This window comes from Rhinopithecus roxellana, chromosome 3 (genome assembly GCF_007565055.1).
Source record: "Rhinopithecus roxellana isolate Shanxi Qingling chromosome 3, ASM756505v1, whole genome shotgun sequence".
NCBI classification, from domain to species: Eukaryota; Metazoa; Chordata; class Mammalia; order Primates; family Cercopithecidae; genus Rhinopithecus; species Rhinopithecus roxellana.
Genome location: NC_044551.1, coordinates 99,442,122 through 99,462,770, shown reverse-complemented (window position 1 = coordinate 99,462,770; position 20,649 = coordinate 99,442,122). Strand labels below are relative to the sequence as shown.

At 39.1% G+C, this 20,649-nt stretch overlaps 1 protein-coding gene across 6 annotated transcripts in view; it reads left to right on the top strand.

Annotated features, from left to right (window-relative positions):
• The first annotated feature begins 397 nt into the window (after window positions 1-397).
• Window positions 398-20,649, top strand: part of GRAMD2B (GRAM domain containing 2B) — a 67,296-nt gene continuing 47,044 nt past the window's right edge. For all 6 annotated transcript variants that reach the window (XM_010382443.2, XM_030927412.1, XM_030927413.1 and 3 more), the window contains exon 1: window positions 398-946. In XM_010382443.2, the coding sequence (XP_010380745.1) occupies window positions 864-946 (83 nt within the window). In that variant the 5' untranslated portion in view covers window positions 398-863. The remainder of the gene's footprint in view (window positions 947-20,649) is intronic.

The following is a 20,649-nucleotide window of genomic DNA, read 5'->3' as shown; positions in this document are numbered from 1 at the left end:
AAAGAAGAGGCATTCATGGTACTGGTTGAGTGCATAGTAAATAAGGTACTTGCACAACTGTGGGCAACGAAGAGACGGCTTGGGAATTATAAAACACCAATTTTGATTTTGATGAGAACAGTCATAACCCAATATTTGAAGATTTTGATGGTTGCTTCTTCTTTTCCCCTCTAAGCCCCCCAGAGAACGATGAAGGGTTAACCAAAACAGCACCAAAGGCAACCACTTATTACCTTTGTTATTCCCACATAAAAAATTGAGCAGAGCTATTGTTTAAGCAGAAGAGACAGTCCCTCAATGAAGCAATATCCTGTTTGAATAATTTAGGATGGGGCATAGGCCAGCCCACACAGCGCATTTGTGTGACAGGGCGTCCCACTCAGACGTCTCCATTTCCGGTATCTAGAGCCGGCTGCCCTCTTTAAAAATCCCCCTGTTACAGTCGGGATAGAAAACAAAAAGCCTAATTTACCAGGAGGCTACACAGATTCTGCCTTCTTAGGCAAATGCTCCACCTGCTTGGCCAATTAGCTTCCTCTCCCGAAAGACTCGTTCAACAGGTTTCCTTTTTCTCTTCTCTGCCTCCTGGGTTGGGGAAAGAGGCTGTCACTTCGCTTCGACCCTCCCCTTCCCTCCCTCTGGGCTCTTCCACACTGGGTCGGACCAATCGCGCCCGCTCCGACGTGTCCAGGTCCGCAGCCCAGAGAGCTTGGCGCGGCCGGGCCTGGATGCGCGGGGCAGAGGGGACAGGGGAGGGCACGGCGCCGCTTGGTTGGCCTGCGCCCCGGGACCTAGCAGCCGGGACGAGCCGGGGGAGAGTCAGGCGCGCGGAAGTCTGAAGGTGCCCTCCAGACACGGCCCCGATGACTGAATTACAGCAAGATGTGGAAGACACAAAGCCTGCGAAAGTGCTCGGGAAGAGGGAGAGCAAAGTTAGTTCAGCCCAGTGAGTATTCTCAGCTGGGACCCATCCAAGGAGGTGGGAGGAGCGCAACCCAAACTTCTCTGCCCCGGGACGCGTTTTGGGTGGATGCGGATTTCTGGAGTTTCTACATGGACAATCTTGTGTCTCTCTCTCTCTCTCTCTCTCTCTCTCTCTCTCTCTCTCTCTCTCTCTCTCTCTCTCTCTCTCTATCTCTCTCTCTCTCTCTCTCTCTGTCTAGATACTCAGTTAAGGAGACGGTTTAGATTGATTGAAAAGTCTACTGTAGGATTTAAACAAATTCTCTTAATTCAAAACTCACTGGATGTTGGGAAAATAATTTTGTAGAAAATAAGCCTAACCACATTGAAGCTCAAAGTCCCAACACAGTCCTTCGTTTAGAATGACCATTTTCACAAATTCATTTTAGTTCAGATAACTGAGTATCTCCTTGTTCGATAACGATGGGCAATCAAGGATAAATGTTATTTTGGATCTGCCCTTCTGGAACTTCAAGAGCAGAGTGGGGATGGGGGAGGCACAAATGAGTATTACTGTACTTCAAGGGACTTTGGTGACCATTGCCACATTAAACACACAGACAAGGTATGATAAAGAGTTTAGCCTATAACTGAGTCTTCTCTACTGTTAAAATATTTATCTATTTTGCAGGCTTTGGTAAAATTAGTTTGGGAGGAGGAGTTGTTTGTTTTTTCCTACAAAGTGGTATTTTCTAAGCCTACTGAAGTCACCTCTAATTCAGTCTATGATTTTAGACACTAACCCTTCTGAGCTCTAAAACTCTTGTTTTGGTATCAGGATAAGAGTAATTTAGGATCGGCCGGGCGCGGTGGCTCAAGCCTGTAATCCCAGCACTTTGGGAGGCCGAGACGGGTGGATCGCGAGGTCAGGAGATCGAGACCAACCTAGCTAACACGGCGAAACCCCGTCTCTACTAAAAAATACAAAAAACTAGCCGGGCGAGTTGGCGGGCGCCTGTAGTCCCAGCTACTTGGGAGGCTGAGGCAGGAGAATGGCCTAAACCCGGGAGGCGGAGCTTGCAGTGAGCTGAGATCCCGCCACTGCACTCCAGCCTGGGCGACAGAGCGAGACTCCGTCTCAAAACAAACAAACAAACAAACAAACAAACAAAAAAGTAATTTAGGAAGGAGGAATATATATTATCATAAGGATATACTGATGTGATCATTCCACTTTGAAATCATTTTAAGTTGCCAAATTTTTGTGCTTAGAAACCTGGTCTAACTTCTGTTTTGAACTTCATAACTTAGATTAATTATCACTAAGCTCAAAGTCTTGTTGAAGTCTGGGTGTCCCAATGGATTAGAATGACTTGCTCCTCGCAATTTCCCTGCGTCTGTAACTGCACACATGTAGGCCTTGCCACCTAGAGCCTTAGCCTCCTAAGTAATAGTAGCTGGCACTTACTGAGAATGCTTACTATGTGACAGGGAGTGTGCTCAACACTTGAAATGCATTCTCACAAAGAATGAGGCAGGTGCTATTATTTCCATGTTGCAGATAAAAGCACTGAAGCTCTGAGACTAGGCAGAGTCACATAGTTAATAAAAGAGCATCCAGGATTCAAACCCAGGTCTCCTAACTTTACAGCATGAACTTATAACCACTATGCTGTGCACCGGTTCCTCTGTTCCAGAATCTATGATGGCCTTCCATGGCCTACTATTAAAAATGGGATCTTCTGCCAAGATTTTCAGATCCTTCATGATCTGGACCCACACAGACCATTGCAACCTCACTTCCTAATACTAGTCAGCAGGCACATCTTTTATAGCCAAACAATCATACTAGCAGCCCTATACTTAAAGGGGTGAAATGCAGCACTCCCGTGTTCATTGCAGATTACTCATAATAGCCAAGATATGAAATCAGCCTAAGTGTCCATCAACAGATGAATGGATAAGAAAATGTGCTATGTGTACACAAGATACGAAATCAATCTAAGTTGTCTATCAATGGATAAATGGATAAGAAAATGTGGCATATATACACAATATTATTCAGCCTTTAAAAAGAAAGATCCTGTCATTTGTGACATGGATGAACCTAGAGGACATATGTTAGGCACAATAAGCCAGGAATAGAAAAACAAACACTGCATGATCTCACTTGTGTGTGACATCTAAAAAAGGTTGACTCAGGCCTGGGACTGTGGCTCATGCCCATAATCCCAACACTTTGGGAGGCCGCGGCTGGAGGATCACTTGAGCCCAGGAGTTTAAGAGCAGCCTGGGCAACAAAGTGAGACCCTATCTCTACAGAAAAAAAAAAAAAAAAGTTAAGCATGATGGCGCACACCTGTGGTCCCAGTGGTCTCAGGAGGCTGAGGTGGGAGAATCACTTGAGCCCAGGCAGTTGAGGTTCAGTGAGCCATGTTCTTGCCACTGCATTCCAGCCTGGATGCAGAGTGAGACCCTGTCTCAAAACTATAATTTAATTTAAAAATAAATTTAAAAGTTGGATTCACAGAAATAGTAGAATGGTGGTTGCCAGGTGCTGGAAGGTGGAAAGGGTGGGGAAGGAGGGAATAGGGAGTTGATCAGAGGGTAAAAAGTTTCAGTTAGAAGGAATAAGTTTTGAGATCTATTGCACAGCAAGGTGATTAGTGAATAACAATGTATTGTATGTTTCAAAATAACTAAGAGTAAATTTCAAATGTCTCACCATAAAAATGATAGGTAAGCAAGACCATAGGTATGTTGCTTGATTTAATCATGTCACATTGTATACATACACCAAAACATTATCTTGTACCCCATAAATGTAAGCAATTATGATTTGTCAATTAAAAATAATATTAATTTTAAAATAATTTAAAAATATTTTTCTTATAAAACTCAAAAAAAGAAGTGATATGCAGAAGGAATAAGGAACTGGTATGTCAAACATAGGACCGAATGAATCCCCTTCTGTCTTCACTTTTCCTTACCGCTATTCCTTTCCCCTCTCTCCTCTCTCTTCATCTACTTCTAGAAATCAACTCAAGTTTTCCTTCATGTGAAGCCTTCCTTCATTACTGGCCATACTCATCTCTTCTTTACTAGTATTCACCTTGTACACATGTGGCTTCCATCTCATAGAATTTAGCTGCTGTTACTATGATGATTAATTAACAATTAATGTTTATTGACAGTTTAGTTTGTACAAAGTACTGTTTCAAGTTGTTAACATATATTCATTCACCCACTAATCCAGTTGTATTAGTTATCTTTCCTCTAAATAGGCTGCAGACTCGGATTACATTTTTCCTTATTGAATTTCTCAGAGGCCCAAGCAACAGTCACTTTCGATAACCATCTGTTGGTGAGCTGGGGAAGCTAAGACCCCAGACCCACTAATTAAGATATATACTGTAATATGCGTGTAGCTGACAATCAGCTTGACTATGTCAGGGGAAATTCTATGTTTAAAATTTTTCTTAATCACATTTCCTATCAGTAGCGGTTAGACTTTCTAGGTACATTCACTTGCCCAAGAGCTGTGGCTAATTTGTTCATCTTTCTGCTAGAAGAAGGTGAAGCTGCTGGTACACTCCTCACCAAAGTGCATATTTGATGAAAAAAATACAATGAATCCCTTTCTGACCAAGAATAAGTACTTTAGCTCTATATTTCCTTTTGAAATCCTAACTTTCTCTGCTTTTATTACCTTTTCTATTCTGAATTTTATGTTCCCAGTACTTGAACAGTCATAGCATAGCCTGACATTTTTTGACACACATTTTTTTTTCCTTCAAGAGGCCGGAATACCCTTGCTCTAACTTTTGTTTGTTTGTGTGTTATTTAAGTTCTGGGGTACCTGTGCACAACGTGCAGGTTTGTTACATAGGTATACATGTGCCATGTTGGTTTGCTGCACCCATCAACTCATCATTTACATTAGGTATTTCTCCTAATGCTGTCCCTCCCCCAAACCCCCATGCTTTTTACACATTTTATGAAACACACCTTTATTTCTTAAAGCTTCTTCTGGATCTCATTTAGTAATGTCCAGGTTACTTTTAATGAATTTCAACAAGTACCCAAAATGAATGCTGATATATTTTGAGCAAAAGTTATCTTGATTCATGTTTCAAATAATGAATTAAATTACATGTAATATCATTCAAATTGCAATTTGAATTTTTAACATTTGAACTTTAATAACTTAAGGTGTAAGAATTTTAGAAATTTGTCCAACTCCATATGTATGTAGAAAAAGGATAGATGTGGGCAACAAGAACATTTACCTTAAAAGGAAGCTCTCTGGTATTATCAGTAAAGGTTGGTTATTTTTAGTATATATTTTTACTTAAAATCGTGAATTCAAGCAAAAATAAATGACCTGCAGTGGCAACATCGCTCATCTAAACTATCTGTCTTTGTGCATGGCATGTTGGAGTACCTGACAAACGGAACACAGGTTGAAGTTAGGAACTGATCTTGAATTAGAAGCAAGAGAAATAAAGGCAAATAATTGTTGGACCTAACTCAGTTTCTTACTTAGTGCTTACTTAATTCCAAACTTTGAAAGCTCCCATTTAGCAAAAGAAGATTATCTCCCTATCTGTGTATGGGTGTGCATATAATTTTTTTTTTTTTTTAATTTCCAGGTCATCAGATCTGACAGGCTGGGTGTGGTAGCTCACTATAATCCCAGCATTTTGGGAGGCCGAGGCAGGTGGATTACTTGAGGCCAAGAGTTTGAGACCAGCCTGGCCAATATGGTGAAACCCCGTCTCTACCATAAATACAAAAGTTAACCAGGAGTGATGGCTCATGCCTGTAATCCCAACTACTAGGGAGGCTGAGGGGAGAGGCCTGGGAGGCAGAGGTTGCAGTGAGCCAAGATCGTGGATTGTGCCACTGTACTCCAGCCTGGGCAACATAGCAAGATCCAGTTCACTTTTCATTACAAACTTTGGGGTAGGAAAGAATAATGTATAACATGTTTTAACATATATTAATTCACCCACTAATCCATTAAATATGGGCCTTCAATGTATGAAAACTCATATTTTAAAATGTCATACATAGCATATTATATTTATAAATTATATTAAACAAATTATATTAAAGTATAACACCCAATGGAGGAGTTTTAAAAATGGAGAAAAATAAACGGTGTGCTCTGGTTTGAAAGGTTTTGAAAAATATATATAGTGAACCAAATCAGCTCTATGACTGGAGGTTAATATCACAGAAAATTGCTGATTTATCGGGGCAGTTATATGAAGTAGTTAAGAATGCAGGCTGTAGGAAACTAGTATTTGAATTCTGGCTTTCCTGTCTCCTACAGGTGTGACTCTGGCAAGTTACTCAGCACCTCTAAGTCTCTGTTTCATTATCTATAATGGGGAATACTTAAGTCAGCTGTTTGATGCAGGCTTGCTTTGAAGTTTAAATGGGAAACATAAGAACAGACACTTTTCAAAAGAAGACATATATACAGCCAACAATCATGAAAAAAAGCTCAACGTCACTCATCATTAGAGAAACGCAAATCAAAACTACAATGAAATTCCATCTCACACCAGTCAGGATGGCAGTTATTAAAAAGTCAAAAAAATAACAGATGCTGGTGAGGTTGCAGAGAAAAAGGAATGCTTATACACTGCTGGTGGGGGTGTAAATTAGTTTGACCATTGTGGAAGGCAGTATGGCAGTTTCTCAAATACCCAAGGACAGAAATACCATTCAATTCAGCAATCCCTTTACTGGGTATATACCCAGAGAAATATAAATTGTTCTTTTATAAAGACACATGCATGTGTATGTTCATTGCTGCACTATTCACAATAGCAAAGACATGGAATCAACCTAAATGCCCATCAATGATAGATTGCATAAAGAAAATGTGGTACATATACACCATGGAATACTATCCAGCCATAAAAACGAGATCACGTCCTTTGCATAAACATGAATGGAGCTGCAGGCCATTATCTTTAGCACACTAATGCAGGAACAGAAAACCAAATACCACATGTTCTCACTTATAAGTGAGAGCTAAATGATGAGAACACATGGACACATAGAGGGGAACAACACACACTGGGATCTATTGGAGGGTGGAGAGTGGGAGGAGGGAGAAAATCAGGAAAAATAACTAATGGGTACTAGGTTTAATAGCTGAGTGACAAAATAATCTGTATAACAAACCCCCATGACACAAGTTTGCCTGTATGACACACCTGCATACGTACCCCTGAACTTAAAATCAATGTTAAAGAAAAAAGTAAAATAATAAAGAAATGTACTTCACCTAGTGCCTACATATTATCAGCTCTCCATAAACTGTAGCTGTATTAATCCTCACTTTTTAACATCTGGGACATGCTGTGGGATGGAGGTGGGAGGATGACATAAAATGTAATTAAACGAAATGGACAAACTTCAAAGAGGTCAAATGCTTACAGCAGCCTGCAGTAATGTTCTGTAAAGTGACCCTGAGGACTCTTGTGACGGCACCTGAGCATTTCTTTGAATCTAACCAGGTGTGTTGGTTTTTACTTTATGCTCAAAGGATCTCATGCCATGAGTATTTTGGGACCTTCCAGCTAATTTCAATATTGCTTACTGATTTGGTGTTATACACTTGTTGTCCAGTACTTCTATCCATCAACCATTGATTCCTCATTCTGCTTCCTGGACCCTCAGCTTTAAACTGCAGTTTTGTTTCCATTTGCTAAACTTCAACAGAACTGTCCTTTAACACCTTTCTAAATTTTAAAATGCTCAGCTTTAGCCACTTTGCACATTTTCAAATGTAATAGAGCAAAGATGCTTGAGAGGGATTCCTCCTCAGCCACCTCAATGACTGCTTCTTTATCCTTAAAGAGGAGTGTTTTATCCAAAGTTTGATTCGTCACCTTGAGAAGAGAAGCAGAACCAACTGAAACTACATTTCCTAAAGTAGAATAATTTACATTCCCTAAGATAGACATACGTAGCTGTCATTGGTAACTGCATGTGTGTCAAAGGTTTCTGTATTTATAATGGACATGATGTCCCAAGATGCATAGTATTTGTAACAACTTTATTGAGATTTTACCTCATAAAATTTACCCATTTCCAGGTATAATTCTGTGACTCTTAGTAACATTACCAAGTGATGCACCATCACCATAACCCAGTTTAAGAACATTTTCATCCCTCCAATGAGGTCCCTGAGGTACATTTATTCTTAAATCCTTATTTCAACTCCCAACCCCAGCTCTAGGCAATCACTATCTACTCCCTATCTCTGTAAATCTGCCTTTTCTGGGCATTTCATAGAAATCTTTGTTCCATAGGCTTAGATTTAAAGACAATTAGATTAGATCTTTTACTAAGCCTTTTACTTCATAAATACATGTCTTTTCACACACACAAAAAAAAAGGAAAGAAAGAAAGGGCTTTCATGTAGCAAGAGAAACAAGATGGGTCTTAAAGACAGGTCAGTGCTTTATACTTTGTAACAATAAACATCTGTTGAATGTTGACTAAGTGACATTCATACTTAAGATTTTGAAAACTTCCCAAACCACAACATCAAAGATAACTCAGGCTGCGATATTTGGGTACTTTTTTTTACGACCTCTTAAAATTTATTTTGCATCTAATATTTATAACTGGTTTTTTTAAGTGACACCTGGAACATAGTCTTCCCATATGTGTTGATGTTTTTTAAAGCAATACATGTATAAAGTCAGAAAGTAAAACAATATAGATAGATACAAAATGAAAAATGGAGGCTTTCATCCTGTCTCCTACCTTACAGTTCCTTGTCTCAAAGGTAACACTTCCCAATGTTTTGGTCTTTTTTCTTATGCTATTGTCATTTTAAGGCCAGAATCAAGTTTTTTGTTGATTAGTTTCCTTTTTTTTAGACTATCCAACTTCCAGTATACCTATACACGTGTTGAACTTGGCGACATGAAGCATCTCGTGAGATTGTTATGATTAAGTGTGATCACACAGTAGCTCCACACCATAGGAGAGCTCAATAAGTGGCAGGCATTACTCTCAAATACTGTTTTTTCCAAGCTTCTGTGCAGAATAGTTATCCACCCATAAAATGAATTCATAGTTTTAACAGTAGTAAACAAACCCATTAGAATACGATCTTATGGTGATGACCTTAGTAAGGTAGACCCCCAGTGTTAAACAGAGGAATTGTGACTGAGCCATCCTGCCAATTCATTTTCTTGATCTCTTCTGTTCCTCTCTTCTAGTCTGGATGATCCTAGACAGACCCCCTAATTAAATGAGGTAGTGATATCTGGGCCACCCTCTGAACTATTAAATATAGGGCACAGTGGTGATGAGACCTGTTTTAAAAAGGAAGAGACCAAGGTGAGAGAAACGGAAATGTGAAGTTGGAGAAAGTGAGTAAAGAGATGAGAAAATGGAAGAGAGTTGGGAGAAGAGAGGGGGAAATAATACTGAGTTATATTGAAAAGAGAAAGAAAAAATTGGCTAATTTACCATTAACCTACAAAATCTTCCTGTTCTGCCCTGGAAGATATTCCTTCTCTTCTCTCTGTATTCTATTCTTGTCTTGTCTCAGGCAATAAAATGGGGTGTTGACATGCCTCTTCTTCCCTAATGGAGATTTTTGTTTTGTTTTGTTTTTTGAGACAGGGTCTCATTCTGTCACCCAGGCTGGAGTCCAGTGGCGTGATCACAGTTCACTGCAGTCTCAGCCTCTCGGCTCAGGTGGTCCCCCCACCTCAGCCTCTGGAGTAGCTGGGACTACAGGCATGCACCACCAGGCCTGGCTATTTTTCTTATTTTTTTGTTGAGACAGGGTTTCACCATGTTGCCCAGACTGGTCTTGAACTCCTGGATTCAAGAGATTTGCCCACCTCAGCCTCCCAAGTGCTGGGATTACAGGCATGAGCCACCGTACCCAGCCCTAGTGGAGATGTTGATCTGTGTATACGTGTTGGTGTTTTCTTAAAGTCCATATATATCAGGTGGATGATTATATGCATATTGTTGTCTTTCACATTATGCCCAGCTTGTGCAGTGAGTTAAAAACTAGGAAGAACCTTGGAAAAACAGTATGCTAGTTTTTGTGTCCTTTATAATAATTAAGGATTATTTTCTGAAACAGTTGTGTTCCTACAAATGATTCTGAAACCTTTAGTGTGTATTGCTGTAAAATGTGTATTGTGAGTTGAATTGCTGTATATCGATAGTGATGAAAAACTGTCAATTCATCAGAACAACTTTTATTATCACTACATTGTTTCTGTAATTCATTAGAAAATAACACCTCATTTGATCTATTTAATCCTTAAATATTATGTAGGATGCTCTACGTACTATATGGTGTGGTCCTCAAAAAGCCTATGTTTATTGTTAAGAATATATTTCTTTTCCTCTGGCTCTCCCTTCCTTCCTTAATAACAAAGTTGCATAGTATATAAAGTTGGACCTCTCTTGATGTGAAGTTGGTAGATTTCTTAGGTGTGTTCTTGATTTAATCAGGATCTTTTCTGAACATTTTACAAAGAATCACAGCACCTTTTCTCAAATTCTAAAATCACAAAATATCAGACCTTGCATCAGAATAATAAAAAGCATATGAGCTAAGAGAAAAGCAGTATTTGACAGTTGATGATGACCAGAGAGACTTGATTGAGTACTCAAGTGACATTTACTAAGTACTCCTGTGCCATAGGTACCATGCTAAGTGTCTTCAATATTACCAGGATGAAACACGTAAAGCCTTTACCATAAGGAAAATGGAATAGAGAGGAAAGAAATATTTTGTTTTGAGATTTGATCTTCTTTCAAAGAAGACACTAAGTAGCTCCAGAAAATATGTCAAAGCTTAGACAAGATGAAGTAATATCATTGCTATTCATTAGACACTATTCAAAGTGCTTTTACAGATATACATATAATAAGGTAGGTACTATTTTCATCACGTTTTATATGTAGGAGAGACACGGTGACTTGCCCAAGTCATAACAGCTGTTAAAGTGTTGAAGTCAAAATAGAAAGCCAGGCAGTCTAAACTGAACCAGCCTCCTAAAATCATTCATTATACAATCGCACTAGATTTAGGAAGGGCAAAGATGCAGAAGACAAAGTACCTCCTGTTAAAGTCTGTGCAACCCTGTGTAGCTCTCTTAACTTTTGTATGTGTGTTTTCTAATCTTTATAGAACAAACACTCATTTCCATTCTACAATTCTAACATTGAAAGAATTTATAATGCTCTGTAGAAGACAAGATTAGCTGTCAGTTGAGCACTTGTGCTTTCTCTGTATTGTCAAACACAGGTATCTCTTTGGATACTTGCATATTCATCTGTGCTCCAACCTAGCAGTAGAGAAGTTCATTTTTTCGGTTGAAGCTCTACATCGTAATTGGCAGAGCAGTCATTCATGGATTCCAATTTTTAAAAACCATAAATGGGTTCTTCTTTGCACAAGTACAGAGTGTTTCTATAAAGTGATGTGACTGATGTGTTTTAAAAGCATGTGAATGTTGTATCTTTAAAAGTAGTCACCAAAGGAACCCAAGAACTTTTCCAACAATGCTGCAATTGCACAAAATCTTCTTGAAATTCTTCTTGTAGTGTTACTTTCAAAGCCTGGAGCCAATTCTTGCAATAGTCATAAGGTTGGCAAATCTTCTTTTGAGAGTGAATTCAGGTTTTGAAAAACAACCTGGAGTTACTTGAAGCCAAATTTGGTGAATAAGAATAGTTTAAACATCTTTAAACCACTCTGTGGATAAGATCATTTTTTATGAAAAACAAGATGTGACTATAAAATAAGACTGAGTTTTGGCAATCCTTAACAAACTAATTTCTATACATCCAATTCAACATTTATTACTTTGTAACCATATTATGAAAATAGTAAAATTTTATAGTGATTATTCTTTTTCAGTGTTTATAATATACTCAGGTAGGTGTTGGTGTGTCATAAGTATTAAAAATTATTTTTAAATTAAAAATTATTTTTTTTAAATGTCCATGAGCTTAGGCAGTGAAAGTTCAGCTATCACAATCTTCTTGTACTAGCTTCTACTCTATTGCACATTATGGTAATTTGTGTAGAAGTCACACTTTTTCAAACCCCCTGCCCATATTCCAAATGGCCTTTCTTTCACTGTCTATAAGACACTACCCCTGACTTTCCCACATGATAATTATCAATTTTTAGCATTAAGCTTTCCATTTTTGTCTGGCACCTGATAGTTAACCTCTGTTAGCTGACTGGTTTACTCCCTGAGAAGTTCCTGAGCATACCGACGGACAAGCATATTCTGTTCCTGACTTTGGGTCAGAAAGGACTCATTAGCACAGCAGTGTTACACAACCATTTTATCTAAGATCTAATTTTAACACTGTACTGTTCAGTAACTTTTAGGTGCTATGTCTTCACTCTTCTCTAATCCAAAATAAGTAATTCAGCAAGCAGTCACCTGGTGCTTACTCTGTGCAGGGAATACAAGGCTAAATGAGGTTTGTGTGATGCCCTTTAAGAGTGTCCAGTCTGGGGAGAGGGGAGCGGGATGCATTCCCACATAACTAATACCATGTGATAAGAATTCCACAGTAATTAAATGTTGTGAGGACAGAGATGCAGGCAATTTGTGTTTTGTGGGGTGAGATAAGAGGTGCTGTTTGAAGTGAGGTTGAGGGACAAGGAAGAATGTGCCTTTAACTGGAGGGAGAAAATTATTTCAGGCAGAGGGAGGAACAAGGAGAGGATACTTGAAAGTTCAAATGCGTGTTCTTGATGGGCACTTACGGATCTCCTGTGGCGTGACTGGCTGGGGCTGGCAGGACTCGCAGTGAGAGCAGAAGGGGGAAGGACTCGGAGCCCCCGGTTAGGTGCCCCCTCTTGCTTTGCTCTCTCCTTCTTGTACAGCTTTGGCTCTACTACTGACTCTTTGAAACTTTAGGGAAGTCGTTCTCCTCTTTGGTCTTCAGTTTCCTTCTCTGTAAAGAGAGGGCTGAATGACCTGATTTGTTAGATCCCTTCCAACCTGAAGAGTCTTTGAGAACTGCCCTACTTCTCTGCGCACTTCTGTAGTTTTTGTATAAAGAATTCTATCGGACTGAACAAACGAAGGAAAGCCTTTTTAATATGAATAGAGTCCTTGCTTTCTTATGTGGTTTGTCCTCTTTATTTTTTTTATTTCCTTTTATTTCTTTCCCTCGGTAAACATATACCTGTTTAAAGCAGGACTGCCGCTGGAACATACCTAAACTATCCTCTTACATGTTTATAGAGACATATCAGCATTCGCATTGCATCAGACAACCCCACTTTCCCACAATGCCTTCTGGATTGGTTCCTAGCAGAGATGCCTAATGGAGTAACATAATTTAAACCTGTAACACAAATGGAGACCAAATTCATTATTAGTAGAGTTGCAAGCTTCTCTGATATACTTAATGTCTGAAAATAATCAAAGGTTGTACTTAAATAGAGAATACAATTTTAGGTTAAAAAGCCCTTTTCCTCAGAAATGAAATTGGGGAATACCTAAGAGATACCAGTTTCCCACTTGGGAACTTAATAATTATATTAGCATTTGAATTTACTTTATATTCATTTAAGTACTTATATTTCCACAATAATTGAATTTAATGCACACTTTTTGAGGACCTACTATTTTTAGACATTAAAAATTATAGATTATTAGGATGTATTAGGCATGAACTGTGTCCCCTAGAACATTAGGCCCAGTGCAGTGACTCACACCTATAATCCCAGCACTTTGGGAGGCCGAGATGGGAGGATCACTTGAGGCCAGGAGTTTGAGGTCAACCTGGGCAACATGACAAGACCCTGCCTCTACCACAAATAATATAGAAATTAGACGGGTGCGGTGGTACAAGCCTATAGTTCCAGCTACTTGGAAGGCTGAGGTGGAAGGATCACTTGAGCCCAGGAGTTCAAAGCTGCAGTGAGCTCTTATCATGCCACTGTACTGTACTTCAGCCTGAGGACCCTGTCTCTTAATTTAAAAAAAAAGAAATAATTTGGTCAGGTTCACTAAAATTTGAGCAATGTCTTGCTATTACATTAACTATGAATTTCAATCTACTGTGCTATGTACAGGCATTTTTAAGAGAATAGTGGGGAAGAAACTAGCCCAGCATGGGAATTGAATGAAGACCTCCTGGAAGAAATGATGGTATCTGAGAGAAGTTTTGAAGGAGGAATAGGAGTCAGTTGCCTACTCTGCCAAAAAGAGACAGAAATCATTCTAACTGGAAAAAGTAGCCTAAATTAAGATACAGTGATGTGAAACAGCCAGGTGACTATTAAGAATTAATATTACTAGAAGATAAAATGTATAAACTTGAAGGGCAGCACATAAGGCAGACGCAGTAGGATGGAAGAAGGTCCCAGAGGACATGTTTTTGTGATGAGAAGGAGGTTGGGTTTATCTATAAGGCACAGGGGCCACTAACAGGGTTTACCCAGGGATGTGATATAGCCAGGTTTGAGTTTTTTTGAGATAATGCTAGTAACAGTTGAAGATAGATTTGTTGGAGAACAAAGCGGGAAGCAGGAATTAGCTGGCTATAAAACAATCCAGGTAAGATTATTCTGGTAGGGGAGGGGGAGAATGAGTTTGAGAAATTTTGAGGAAAAATTGGAAGGACCAGGTGATGGAATGGATCGATAGAGCAAGGAAGCCAGAATGACTTAGTTTTTCTCTTCAGAAAGGTTGTGTGGATTATGATGCCATTGCATTATGCCATGGAAGGAGATTTGGGGTATTAAAAAATGAGTTCCCTTTTTTAATAGTTAGAGGATAGAGTTTAGAGCTAGCAGATAGATGTGGCAATTGTTGGCCTATAGGTGAGAGTTAAAATAATGAGAGTGGATCCAATTTCCCAATAAGAAGATTAGGAAACCAAAGACAGAACCTGGGAATGATTCTGTGTTAGGATGAAGGTCAAAAAAGGAAGAGGCCACAAAGGTGATGGGGGAATAAACAGCACAGCAGAGAATAAAACAAAACAAAAACAACCAAACAAAATAAAACAGAGGAACAGAATCATGAAAAAACAAACAAGATAGTCACCAGTGGCAAGTACAACCAAGAGCAGCTACTAAACTGCCTTTGGCATTTGGAAATAGAGAAATCACCAGAGAACCTTTCCAAATAAATTTTAGTGGCACGATGATCATGAGGGCCAGACTCTGTGGGTAAATGGGAAATGAGGAAGCCAACATAGCCTGTGTAGACTTTACTGCCATTTCACATAACCCTTCACTGTCAATGCCTGCCTGGCTTACATCACGGTTCAGATTGGTGCATACTGGAATCTTCTTCGTCAGTATGGCATCTCTCATGTCCCCATGTCTGCCTGTAATCTCCTATCCTTCCAGTTCTCATCCCTTGCCATTCTCACGACCTGTGCTTTTCAGCCTCAGAGAGAAGCATAAGCTCTTGATGTTTCCATGTTCTCCTAGGCTATCAGCCCCTTCTGGACTTATTTCCTAGGTGGCTCAGGAAGCTATGTAGGCTTTAAGAAGTTTGTCTGAGAAGTGAAGAAAAGAGAGAAAGGTAACTGGAGGAGTGAAGTCAATGAAAGGTTTTGTTTTTTAGGTGAGAGAGAGCCTTGTGAGCCTGTACATAACCTCGGAGAAACAGCCTGCAGAGAGGGAGAATATGAAGGGGCACACCCGATAAGTGATAGAACAAGCCCAGAGGTGTCAGAAATGGGCTTGAACATGAGTAAGAGAGAGGCCTTGCCTTCTCAAAGTGGAGGAATGAATAGATGCAGTCGATGCAGATATAAGTAGAGGTCTGGGGAAGAAATGTGGGTGCTCTCGTATAATGACTTCAAGTTTCAGTTTTCTTAGTGAAGTCATGACAAGGCCCCTTTCACCAAGAAGGATGAGTTGTGTTTCATCAGGGGCTTGAGGAACATGGAGAGTGTTTGAAATACGAGCTGATGAAATAAAACAGGATGTCCGGGCACCGTTGAGGGCCCAGCAAAGTGACTGATCTACAATAAAGATAGGTTTTTTTTTTTCCCTACAATGTGCTCAGAATCTTGGTATTAGAAGATTTAAAGGGTGATTTGGGGATTTTATCTGAGTGGGCATGGCAGAACGATTAGCATGATTGGAAATTAAGGGTGAACAATCACATATATGGCCTGAGCTGCCTCAGGAAATAAGTCCAGAAGAGGTTGATTGATTGACAATGAGAATATGGAAACATCAATAGCTGATGCTTTTCTCTGAGGCTGAAACACACAGATGGTGAGAATGGCAAAGGATGAGAATTGGAAGAATAGGAGATCACAGGCAGATATGGGGACATTAGAGATGACATATTGACAAAGAACATTCCTGTACACAGCAGTCTGAGCCATGATGCAAGCCCGGTGTTGACCACAAGGGATTATGTGAAATGTCAGTAAAGGTTGCTGGTGATAAGGCCATTATTACTGGATGCCATCCACATGGACATTTAAGAGTCCATGTGCCAAAGTCCTCAAGAAAGAAGTATGTCAGAGGACGAATGCAATAGGAACACTAAAGAGAAGTGTATCAAAAGTAACCTGCAAGACGTTGGATTTTCTGTATGTTGAAATATATAGATATTTCATATATGTCTATTTGTTGAATACAGATAAAATTGATTGTTTGTTTTTTGGTTTTGCTTTTTTTTTTTAATTTTTTTAGACAGAATCACTCTGTTGCCCAGGCAGTGCAGTGGCACGATCTTGGCTCACTGCAACTTCCACCTCCTGGACTCAAGTGATTCTCGTGCATCAGCCACCCGAGTAGCTGGGATTACAGGCACATGCCACCATGCCCAGCTAATTTTTATATTTTTGTAGAGATAGGGTTTCACCCTGTTCACCAGGCTGATCTTGAATTCCTGACCTCAAGTGATCATCCCGCCTCAGTTCCCAAAGTGCTGGGATTACAGAAGCCGCGCCTGGCCAAAATTGATTGTATTTTTAAAACTCAAGTGAACAAACACAAAAGCAATTCGAAATAATAGTACTTAGTGAGCTGACTGATTATCAGAAAAACTATAAGTCAGTGATATGGTTTGGCTGAGTCCCCACCCAAATCTCATCTTAACTGCAGGTCCCATAATCCCTACATGTCATGGGAGGGGGCCAGTGGGAGGTAGTTGAATCATGGGAGCAGGTTTTTCCCATGCTATTTTCATGGTGGTGAATAAGTCTCATCAGAACTGATGGTTTTATAAAGGGCAGTTCCCCCTGCACACACACTCTGGTCTGCCGCCATGTAAGCTGTGCCTTTGCTCCTCCTTCACCTTCCACCGTGATTGTGAGGCCTTCCCAGTCATGTGGAACAGTGACTCCATTAAAACTCTTTTTTTTTTTTGTATAAATTACCCAGTCTTGGATGTTTCTTCATAGCAGTATGAAAATGGACTAATACAGTCAATTACCTTTCTTAACTACAATAAAAAGTTAATAAAATAAATTGGAGAAAGTTACAGACTAGCATCCAAAAATATAAAACACCCAGAAATCTATTTAATAAGACTTAAAGTAAAACAATACACCTACTAAAGGAGAAAACTTGAATAAATGGAGTTTACCTTCCTCAAAAGGAAAACTTATAAAGCATTTCCTAAATGTGTAAGTTCACTGCAACTCCAAACAAAATCTCAGTGACTCTCTTGAGAAAACATTTCAGAATGATTCTAAAATTATTCTGAAAGATTGAAGCATTCAGAAATATCCAGGTCAAATCTGAATAATAAAAATATAGACCTACAGCTTATCATGATGAAGCTATCCTAATGAAGGTTCAGAAGGAAATCCAAAGATATTTGGAGGTATTTTCAAATCCATGGGGAAAAGATGGAACAACTGGTTAGGCATTTGGGAAAAACTAGAGCTGGAAATCTACTCCATTCCATAATTAAAATAAGCCCCTGATCTATCAAGTATTTAAACACAGAAAAAAAGAAACCATAAAAGTACTAGAAGAAAACAAGAACTACTATATAATATAGAAGTAGGAAGTCTTACAATGCATGGAATTAAATTCAGAAGTTATAAAGGGGAAGACTGATAAATTTAACCAAAATGAAAAAATTATGTGAGATAATAAAATAAGACATTACAAAGGACCGTCAATTCTGTATTAGATTAATGAACTACACATTAACACATTGGTATATTTTGTAGCATTCATGAAAGGTGGCATTTATCTCTAATCATGGGGGTAGAATAGTCTCAGGACTATCTTTGACTTTTTTTTAATTGCATATAACATGTATAAAATGATCCTATTATACAAAATTCTATATTGACATTTCTATTTATTGAAATAGGCCTGGAAAAATGTTCCCCAAAATGTTAAAAATGATGATATTCTCTAAATTATGTTTTCTTATTTTTTTTTCGTGGTGTTGGTAATGTTTGAATTTTCTAGAATGAGCATGTATTATGGCAGAGGAAAAAATATTAAAAACATAATTATATATATATTTTTTCTTACAGTGAAGATCCCCTACTTTGCAGAGGAGATAGATACCTTTTAGACATGAAAATACTGTTAGCTGGGCTTCTCTGAAATGTAACAGCATGAAGACAACTTTGTAATGTTGTAATCATTGTCCCTGAAATTAAATCTAACTTCATACTGTGAAATTAGGTACACAGAAGCATGTAGGCTCTGGGCTATGGATTGCTCCAAACTACAGACTGGGCCCTCATTGGTGCTGCAGAGGAAAGCAGGCTGTTTGCAACCACTTTCAGGAATGACTCAGGGCCCCCTCCTCTACTTTGTCACCTTCACACTGTTTCAATGATTATCTTCCTAGCCTTTTATAGCCTGAAAACTACGCAGGTGCTCAAAGGACAATCAGTAGGCTCCCAGCCTTTCTCCTCTTCTTCCCATACTCCTTCTCTTTATTTAGGCCATTTGATCATGCCATACAAGGTCGAGAACTATAAATAATAATGCTGGCACACAGCAATATTTCACAATTACCACTGCAATGACTAGTCCTGATACAAGATTTTTTTTTGCTAAAACAGATAATATGGTTTTAATTCTAGTGAGCAGAGCTCCTCCGGTGAGGATTTTTTTAGGAATATAGGAACCAGCTCATTAGAGGTTCTTGATAAAATATACTTCCGAATTGCAGGCATTTCAATGGTAAATAGGAGACAGAACCTACCTGATAATTGTGACAGTCTTAGATGGTCACAGGATTATATCTGCTGAAATCTGTTTCCTCACACTAAAAATTTTCAAATCAAATCAAAACACTTCTTTTCTGGCTAAAACAAATGTTTAAGCCTTGTTTTAGTGTATTTGTGCATACCTTTTTATGTAAAAAATCTATGAATGTTACTAAAGTCTCACAACATCCTAAGAAGGAATTAGTATTCCTAATATGCCTATGAAGATACTTCAACAAGAGGGCTAACTATCCCACTGAATACCAGACACAACAAAAGTAAAAACAGATAGGATCTGAATTCAGCACATTAACCCACTAACTCCTAATCTCATCTTCATGTTCTTCACCTGAATATTTACATCAGTCATAATTTTGAAGCAAGCTCATTCAAACCCCTCCCTAAAATCCTAAAATGCTTTTTTTTTTTTGAGATGGAGTCTCGCTCTGCCACCCAGGCTGGAGTGTAATGGTGTGATCTTGGCTCACTACAACCTCCGCCTCTCGGGTTCAAGCAATTCTCCTGCCTGAGTCTCCCTAGTAGCTGGGATTTCTGGCACCCACCACCATGCCCAGCTAATTTTTGTATTTTTACTAGAGCTGGGGTTTCACCATGTTGGCCAGGCTGGTCTCAAACTCCTGACCGCAAATGATCCACCCGCCTTGGCCTCCCAAAGTGCTGGGATTACAGGCGTGAGCCTCTGCACCCGGCCTAAAATGCTTTTTCTAATGTGTATTTACATGTATGCATTATAAAACTTCTAGATTTTTCTGTGAACCTCCTGCTTAAAATCCCTCTCTAAATATTTCCTTGAAATCTGGTCTAGTTTAAGATACCATGTACAACTGGTGTCTCACAATTAAATGTGATCTCTATTACTTCCCTTCTTTAAAGATTTTTTTTAATTAAAATCTATGATTCTACAAAGCTCATTGTAGAAACCTTGACAAACACAGATCATAGCAAAAAATAAAATAAAAAAACACCAGTAATTGTATTTCCCAAAGAAAACTCAGATGTGGCTCATATTTTGATTTTGGATAATGTATCTAACTAATCATCCAAAATCCAAAATTACTAAGTATTTGGAAATTTCTTTCCTGAAGTAGCATCACAGATTGATGGTTAATGGGGATTGTTTTTCTAGTAGTACTGATAAACTTACCAGTCTCTCCCAGCCCTCCTTAGAAGATTGCTGGATGAAAGTAACAACAGTAATTGACTCGTTTCCCAATTAGCCCAGTAATCTTGGCTTGGTTGACACTCAGCTCAGTAGTTCCAAGATTTTGGTGGGTATAAGACTTAAGTTTTTCCCCGTCTCTACTAAAAAAATACAAAAAACTAGCCGGGCGAGGTGGCAGGCGCCTGTAGTCCCAGCTACTCGGGAGGGTGAGGCAGGAGAATGGCGTGAACCCGGGAGGCGGAGCTTGCAGCTTGCAGTGAGCTAAGATCCGGCCACTGCACTCCAGCCTGGGCGACAGAGCGAGACTCCGTCTCAAAAAAAAAAAAAAAGACTTAAGTGTTTAAAAGGTCTGAAGTAGA